At 48.0% G+C, this 8,850-nt stretch overlaps 3 protein-coding genes across 3 annotated transcripts; all 3 read left to right on the plus strand.

Moving 5' to 3' along the window:
- Positions 1-809: 809 nt before the first annotated feature.
- EDB82DRAFT_526471 (uncharacterized protein) lies at positions 810-1,700 on the plus strand (the record flags this gene model as incomplete). The annotated part of the gene is made up of 1 exon (XM_025726880.1): positions 810-1,700. One exon carries the CDS (start codon positions 810-812, stop codon positions 1,698-1,700), a length of 891 nt encoding a protein of 296 aa, XP_025581403.1.
- An 847-nt stretch (positions 1,701-2,547) lies between these two features.
- Positions 2,548-5,407, plus strand: EDB82DRAFT_504539 (uncharacterized protein). The gene is made up of 5 exons (XM_025726881.2): positions 2,548-3,020; positions 3,109-3,365; positions 3,420-3,686; positions 3,743-4,876; positions 4,930-5,407. The coding sequence occupies exons 1-5, from the start codon at positions 2,921-2,923 to the stop codon at positions 5,023-5,025; spliced, it is 1,854 nt and encodes a 617-aa protein (XP_025581404.1). The 5' UTR covers positions 2,548-2,920; the 3' UTR covers positions 5,026-5,407.
- Positions 5,408-5,908: 501 nt separating this feature from the next.
- Positions 5,909-7,337, plus strand: EDB82DRAFT_220315 (mRNA capping enzyme, catalytic domain-containing protein). Its single transcript, XM_025726882.2, has 2 exons — positions 5,909-6,242; positions 6,293-7,337. Exons 1-2 carry the CDS (start codon positions 6,061-6,063, stop codon positions 7,275-7,277), a joined length of 1,167 nt encoding a protein of 388 aa, XP_025581405.2. The 5' UTR covers positions 5,909-6,060; the 3' UTR covers positions 7,278-7,337.
- Positions 7,338-8,850: the final 1,513 nt, after the last annotated feature.

Raw genomic sequence — 8,850 nt, forward strand, 5'->3', positions numbered from 1 at the left:
TCTGGAGTGAAGTGAATTACCTTCAGTCATGCAGGTCGTCACTAGCGCGTTCTATATGCGAGATACCTCACGTATAAAATCGCTCTACTTCGCTTCACTTGTTTCGCGATTTAGAGCACGGGATTCGCGGTTAAAGGAGGGGAGCAGTATAAAATAGTTTATAATATCTAATCCTATATGCATCTAGTCACTTTGTACTACTAGTAACTTAGGCCTTTATATATGTATCCCGATGCAGTGCCTAACTTGTAAACAGAACTGAGTATTGCGTTCCGCTGCGGCGAGAGGGCCGGTGGCATGCACCTGTCAGGCGTTTGCTCGCTTTACATTCTCTGCCTACCGCCTATGCTCTCTCTGTTTTAACCACGAAATAAACTCATTTTATTTTTTCTTCTTGACATCTGGCTTTCTTCTCTACAACGCCAGCTGGATCGTACTCAACATCCGAACCTTCCATGACACTTTGCTGTTGGCAGTCTCTCCTTGCATTTCTAGTCTTCTTATCCTTGATACCAAGAGAACTCATATTCTAACCTCTCCGGGCATCACTTTTTGGTATCCGACTTCCTTCGCTCCATCAGCATAAAATACTCGAGAAGATATTATAACGACTTCGCCGATTGAGAGCAGCCTTTTCATCCCCGTCCTCTTACTATTGATACTAGCCGAGTTATAATCGCGGACTTTCACTCGAGTCTTGAACAGTTACTTCTGCACTCCCTTCTCCCCTGTTCTCGATACTACGCGGAGTATTATTCTTAACTCTTCAACTGTTCGGCACGAGGTAGCGGTTACTTGCAACGCTGGCGATGGCTCTCACTTCAGCGAACGTCGACCTTTGGTCGAGCGCCTGTATCATTCATGCTCGAGGCAAAAAATGCTTCGAGTGGGACTGCCTTACCTCCTCTGAGCAGGGGGGTATAATCACGACCGTTGTCGTTACGTCCATAATACTTTTACTTGTTTGCATGTATTATCTAGGACGAATCATTGTTGCTCACCAGGAGATTGCGATCAGCCAGCGACGCCGACGCCGACGTCGACGACAGCAGCAAAGAACAAATCTGGCACGATTTTATGATGTTGCTCTTGTTCAACTACCTGTGGTCCCTCAATATCCGAGCGAGAACGTAGTTTATGCATTCTCGCCCTTCGTATATCATCCTCATGGTCAAATTAACGACGTGCAGAATCAGACTACCCGAATTCTGATTCCTCAGCAACCTGTTCTGGCTGTTACACCTCTGCACGCGGCTACCTATGCTGGCTATCCAGTGGCCGATGTTCAGGGTCAACGTAGCAACTACCAGGCCAACCAACGACCTATTTCAGTTTTGACATCAGCTCCTTCAGAGAACATTGGAGGACTTGAAACTGACTGGTGGGGACGACTGCGTCGAGTTTTCGGGCTGCCTTTGGGCAGAGCCTCCACCATTGCCACAGATTCGGTTCCTACTACACCCGTCCTTTCACCATCTGGGGAGAATGGTTCCCGACGAGAACCAAGACTCGGTCGACTGGGGCCTGAACGCACCAGGCTAAGTCGGTCTACTAATTTCGACTCTGGTCACACTCTTAACGCTGGCAACTCACATGCAAACCCTCAACCTCAAGACAATGTGAGACGTGAGATTACAACAATCCAGTCGCCTCCTTCCGTTGTTGCTACCGTTCATAGCGATGATTTCGATATTGTCTGATTCAAGGCACCCAATTGTCGTAAACACCCTCACGCCTTATGAGTCTTTATCAACAAGATCAAGGCAGTAGCCAACTCTGCCATTATTCTTCGTAGAGATTCGTCAATGCTGATGATCGATCGCCAACAGCAATCCGAATTGATTGACGAGAGACAACGCGACGTCTTCCTTGCCTCATTCTATTCGTCAGAGTGTTTATTTTGATTTCTCGTTTCCTATTTGTCAGAAAACACAGGTTTCAGAAAGCTTTCTATGACTTTGCTTGGCGGAAAGGTTATTGCCAAAGAATATCAACTTTGAGAAGAGTAAACGAGAAGCAAACGAGACGGATTTGGTTTTCAGTGCAGTTGTTTATTTTGCAAAGGGCCCTGAATTGTAGGGCACATATTTCACGCTTGTTCAGGGTATCGTTTTTGAGAGAAGGACCATTTGAGTATTGGCTCATGTTCATGTAAAAGGTCAATGTTATGGATGTTATGAATGTTGCGGTCTCTTGACTCTGGTTGATATTATTGGACGACGATAAACAAGGCTTGGAAGTGGTTTTGTACTAGATGTGCAGGTGTAAGTTTAGGAGAGAAATAAATAACTTTTGTACAGCAATGCTCTATCAGACAGAGTTCGTGTGATGTGCAGCTGTGCAGCTGTGCAATACATATATGTATGTATCATCCAAGTCGAATTATACCCATCAAATAACCAGCGCTAATCCTAGTAAAGTTCCAATCTTGGAATTGGTTCCACAACAGGTTAAAGTACATTCGAACCTTTGGTGGCTGCCCTGGCTCACAAGGCCCTTGTTGCTTTGCTTGAGTGCCTAAACTCTACTTGGACTCAACTCAGCCCAGCCCCAGTCAACGTCATCCTATCCTATCCTGTCCCTCCCATTCTACCTACTAACTTTCCTACTTTACCTTACTTCACTTGTTTGCCGACACCGCCGGCCTGACCACGACCTACTTTTCCCTTTGGCAAGCTGCTTGAACAAGACACCGACGAACGCGACTTGACTAAATGCCATTCGCATCAATTCCTTCATTCTCGTATCACTCCATTAGACCCATGCTTGCCCCTCCCCCGCTAGCAACGACCTGCATTTGAAGCTCTCGTCCGCCAACAGCCCGGAGCTCTTCTCAGGTTCCAGCTTAACCGCGCGAAATAGACTCTGCAAAGAAATCGGTCTGCAGCGACCATCGCGATTCTCTCTGATATCCTTCAAAATGTGGAACGACGAGGATAACAACCCGTACGGAACCAGCTTCGACAGACGGGATTCGCAATCATCATCCATCAACCCGACGTCTCCGTCCACTCGGGAATGTAGGTCTACCAAATTACCACCATACCTTGAATTTAATTATTATCCACGGCACGGATCGGGCCTTGGAAGCTGATAATTTATCTACAGATCAGCGCTTCGAGCCCCCTCAAACACCAACCTCCGACAGCGACAACGAGCACAACCATGGCGTAATTCATGACGACAGCGACGATGATGATGGAGATTTGACACAAGACTCTGGCCCAAAGCGCAAGCCTGGCGGCTACGATAGTCGAATCGAACAAATTCTCTATGAAAACCCCAAACTGTCCATTCTCATCACAGATGCTGGTAAGAGTATAGAGAGTGGCGGCAGGTACATTGTATACACTATCAAGACTGGCGTATGTTTCTTTTGATCTGCTCTTCCTGAGAACCTCACTAATTATACCCAACAGGACCTTGAGGTGCGCCGCCGATACTCCGAGTTCGCCTCGCTGCGCGATGCCCTTACTCGCCTTCACCCTACCCTTATTGTCCCTCCCATCCCTGAGAAGCACACCATGGCTGATTATGCTGCCAACCCAACCAATGCGAAGCAAGATCAACAGATCATTGATTTGCGTAAGCGCATGTTGGCCGTGTTTCTGAACCGTTGTCGCCGGATGGAAGAGATTCGAACAGATGGAGTCTGGTGGCGATTCCTTGACCCGAATGCCAGCTGGGTAGGTTCTTCGTCTCAATGCGCAGTTATCGCTATGTGTCGCTAACAGTAGATTAGAGCGAGGTCCTCCACTCTCATCCCGTGGCCTCAATCCCCAAATCAATCTTGAAGGCGCCTCCACTGAACCCTGCGAACCCAACTCCTGCGCATAATTACTTACCCATCCCGGCTGCGTCGGCAAAGTTGAAGACAGTGGCCGGTACCAATCATGACAACAGCTCAGGTCATATCCAAGCAGGACCCCATGCCTTTGGTCGATTTCCACCTGAAGGACATAATCTCGGCGAACAGGAGCTCGACCCTTACTTCATATCTTACGAATCCTCGATTAAGGATCTTGAGCAACTTTTGACCGGACCCATGGAAAAGGTGAATCGACGAACCCTCAGCCATCTTTCATCATTAGCAGCCGATCTTTGCGAGCTGGGCTCTGTTTATAATGCCTTTGCGGTTTCGGAGCAGGCACCATCACTCGGGCCTGCCATTGAGCGCATAGGCCAGGCGGCTGATCTGTCATATATTGCGACGGAGGAACTATCCGGATCTCTGGGTGCAAGCTTTGCTGAACCGATGCGCGAGCATGCGCAATTTGCAGGTGTTGTCAGGAGCGTGCTTAAGTACCGCGTACTTAAACGTGTACAGCAAGATCTCACTACTGAAGAACTAAGCAAGAAGCGAGCACTTCTCGATCAGTTGGAGCAAAGCGAAGCTGAAGCTCGAAGGATTGAGAACTATCTATCCAGCAGTCAACAAATTTCACCGCCGCCAAAGCGATCGACGAGCCTTAGGGAGCCGCCCTCTCACCAGCGACGAGATGGTAGCCAGGAGGATACCGAATCCATCGATTCTGATTTCCCAGGGACACATGGTGATTTCTCGGCTCATACCCCTTCAGCCAGCCAAGGATTGCCCGAAAGAAGTACCAGTGTGCCCTCTCATAAGAAGATGCCCAGTGGAAACTCGATAACGAACAAGATCTTTGGACCCATTCGTCATGCCGTGCAGGGAGTTGTCGACGTTGATCCAGAGAGAACTCGACGTGATTTGATCGGAAAGACAAGAGAGAGTATCGGTCAACTGGAGCAAGCCCAGGTAGTCTCGGAAAAGGATGTCAAAGAGGCCAGCGCTAGTGTGCTGAAGGACATGAAACGTTTCCAAAAGGATAAGGAAGATGATTTGCGACGGTACATGGTGAGTTGCTGCATGTAACACCGATTGAACATTTGAATGCTAACACTCAGCAGCTTGCGTATGCGCAAAGTCAAATTGAATGGGCAAAAAAGAGCAAGCAGCAATGGGAAGAAGCTCGAGCAGAGGTAGAGAAGATTGATGAGTCCTAAAGCATGCTTCTGTCTTTTGGTTTTCGGTCAATGATTCTTGGTTTGGAGCTTGAAACAGTAGAGGATAAGATCAGTGTGGGGAGCAATGTTCCCATTATAATTCATACAGTTGACTTCATGTCATATCCTTACGACCACTGGGTCCTTTTGAGCAAAAGACCTCTCTTGTCTTGATTGTGATAAACCGATCTCTTGGAATTGAGACCTGGGTTTTTCATTTGTTCACTTCGGTCATTTTTCATAACTCATAGGTTGGGAATGATGCTCGCCGAGACTTGATATAAAAGTGGTTAAGGATAGAGTAGCGTTCATCAAAGCCACAACCTAGAAGGCAGGGTTTAAAAAGCCAGCATGAGGTGAGACGCTGGAGATTATCAAGCCTGACTCTTGAAGAAATGCGTCCTTCATATAGGTCTCATCAACTAAAGCCTATACAATCTAGAGTAATGGGTAGCAAAAAAGCTGACCTTCAAGCTTTGTGTAGGTTACAAAAATAAACAGCCTCAGAAGTATAGTCTAACTAGCATAAATGGTCCTACTAATTTCGTCTCTTATGCTATGGCGGCCAACTTTTCTGGTATCTTAATGACAATTCATCTTTCCTTGACGAATGAAGACAAGATTACCAACTGGATTACAGAATGAAAACTTGACGTTAATTCATCAATAATGACATTTAAACTTTATACGCTCGCAACTTGCAGTTTCGCTTGGTATTCCAGCTGGCTTGATCTGGTCCAATCAGGCAAAACGCAACAGATCAGCATATAACGTACAAACAACAACTTATGACTCTTACCAAGATGCCCAGATACGTTATGGCTCATTGATATATTACATATGATATGGGCTAGCATATGAAAGCAGAGAACATGAATGTTACTGATGAGGAAACCCCAGCGTTTTCTCAGCTCAAAGCACAGGTAAAGCATGTGACGTTGCCTTATCGATAACGTTACTTATAATAAAGACGCTTCCTTGTCGCGACAACATCTTTCATCCGCCTTATGCATACTGGTCCCAGAACTCTTCGCCATGGCGCAACAGGATGGGCCCATCACCTCCATCGCGGAGCCTGGTGTCAAGGCTCAAGGCCAGCTTTTACACGAGATGCGAAGGGAGGTCGCAACCCTTCTAAATAGGTCGCAGACAGGGTTTCCTGGCGCTCAGCCCGTGAGCTTCGCCCGACAGCATCTCGACGAGCTCGCACAGCACGAGTAAGAACAGCCACTGACATTAGACGATCTTGACTAACATTGAATTGCAGCTACTATGTTGTTGAGAAGTCCGATGGTATCAGATACCTTCTTTATTCGACAACCGATGAGAACAGCAACGAGGCGCACTACCTAATCGATCGCAAGAACGACTTTTGGTTCATCACAAACAGAAGCCTTCACTTCCCCCTCGAGACCTCCCCGGAGGCTTTCCACACAAACACGCTGATTGATGGCGAACTGGTTTGGGACACCGGCTCGGACGGGAAGCGCGTCCCCATGTTCCTTGTATTCGATTGCCTGGTGCTAGACAATATTGTTCTTATGGAGCGAACACTCGACAAGCGCCTCGCGTACTTCGATCAGCGATTTTACCGCCCTTACAAGAAGCTGTACCAGGAGTACCCCCAGGAGCTGGAATTCCAGCCCTTCTACGTCGAGATGAAGAAGCCCCAGTTCGCCTACGCCATCGACATGATGTTTAGAGACATTCTACCCAAGCTGAAACACGGAAATGACGGGCTTATTTTCACCTGTCGCACCACGCCCTACAAACACGGCACCGACACTCACATTTTGAAGTGGAAGCCCCCGGAGGAGAACACCATTGACTGCCGTCTGCGCCTGTCCTTCCCGCAGGCTGAACCTACAGAGTCGGAGCGTCGGGAGGGCATCACGGAGCCATTCATCGACTATGACAGCATTCCAAAAGCAGAACTTTATGTGTTCAAAGGGGACAGCGGTCCCGATAAATACGAGTTCTTCAACAATGTACATATCAATGAGGAGGAGTGGGAGACCCTCAAATCTCTCAACGACCCATTAGACTGGCGCATCGTCGAATGCAATATCGACGAACAGGGAAGATGGCGTATTGTTCGTTTTCGTGACGACAAGAATGAGGCAAACCATACCAGCACCACTAAGAGTGTGCTTCAGAGCATTGAAGACAGAGTCTCGGAGAAGGACCTGTACAGAGCAGCAGGTGATATCAAGAACGCGTGGAAGGCTCGGGCCAGCAGGGGTTCTAAGTAGAACAGTTGGTCCACGGGCATGGCGTCTAGAAGGATATTGGTTCTATATCGATCGGGCGAGGCGTTGGAAAAGGCATCAGGAAGAGGATATTTATGTTTCAGTACTGCCGTACCCGGCATTTAGAAGAGCTCAATCCATGACATGTTACTATCAAGGCCACGCAACCGATTGTTTATTCCGATGGAGACATGGTAAACTCCATGGGCTTCGACATGGCCGAATTCATAAACGGACTTCGAGCTCTGATTTCCTTCCACAAGATAAAAACAGCACTTGTTGCCGCCAGTGATGCCAAAGAAGTCAGCCTCCTTAGGATATAAAAGTAAGTAGTCTACGAAGTATAGTCTAAGAAGCACAAACTGGCCTACTAATTTCATCTCTTATGCTCATAGCGCTCAATTTCTGATACCCTGATGTACATCACCAAGATAAAACACGAAATACTCCAACAGGGACAAAGCAAGGCGCGCGTTAACGGAGTAAAATAATCATGCTATGCTATTAAACTTTTATTATCTATACCTAGCACCCAACGTCACCTTATGCATTACCTAGGTATGCAGCACAGCGCAAGCCAAAACCAAATTCACAAACCCCGTCGCTTTGCTTTCCAGTTCTCATGCCAAATCTGTTGCCAGTTCCGACCGATGAAACTCCAAGACGCCAGAGTAATGGCTTAGGGCTCATACTAATGAATCTGAACCCTTCATCCACTTCGCAGGGTTCTCCAAGGTTGTCGCGTTGCGCATTACCTCGCTGGCGGAAATTAAAGGAGAAACATGATAGCAGTAACAAGCATGACAGTGCAGCTGAGGTTGGTGGTTCCGCTGGTGCCACCCCAACCTCGAGGCTCGGGCTTCTTGGTGCCGCCGGAGATAATGACTGGAGTGGGAGTGGGCATGTGAGGCACAATGGGGCTGTTGCCGGTGCTATCAGGCAACAAAGTGTCATTAGCGGTTGGGTAAGGAGGGTAAGGGGACGCGGGGACGAAAACAGTCGTGGTAGAGGTATAAGCATCACCCTCGGTTTCGTAGATCGTCGTGGTGAATGTGCTTTTAGGAGGAACACCGGCGATGGTTGTAGGTTTCAGGTAAGGAAGTGTCAGAATGTATGTAGTGCACGACGTCACAGTGCTTTCCGGCGCAGGGGGGAAGATGTTTGAGACGGTTATGGTTGTGAAGACGCTATCGGTGGGTGCGGCGTCGGTCACTGACTTTGTGACAGTCTCTAGGTTGCCAGTGACGGTGACATCCGGAAGGTTGCTAGTGACCGAGGTGTCGGTTTCGGATTTTGTGACAGTCTCTGGATTTCCAGTGACAACAGCATCTGGAAGACTACTGGTGACCGAGGTGTCAACTTCTGTGGCAGTGACGGTCTCTAGATTGCCAGTGACGGTGACATCCGGAAGGTTGCTAGTGACCGAGGTGTCGGTTTCGGATTTTGTGACAGTCTCTGGATTTCCAGTGACAACAGCATCTGGAAGACCGCTAGTGACCGAAGTATCGATTTCGGTCTCTGTAACCGTTTGGGGCTCTTCAGTGACAGTGACAGGCGTTCCAGGGAGAGCAGCAGA

The sequence above is a fragment of the Fusarium venenatum genome (assembly GCF_020744135.1).
Source record: "Fusarium venenatum strain MPI-CAGE-CH-0201 chromosome Unknown EDB82scaffold_3, whole genome shotgun sequence".
Lineage (NCBI taxonomy): Eukaryota > Fungi > Ascomycota > Sordariomycetes > Hypocreales > Nectriaceae > Fusarium > Fusarium venenatum.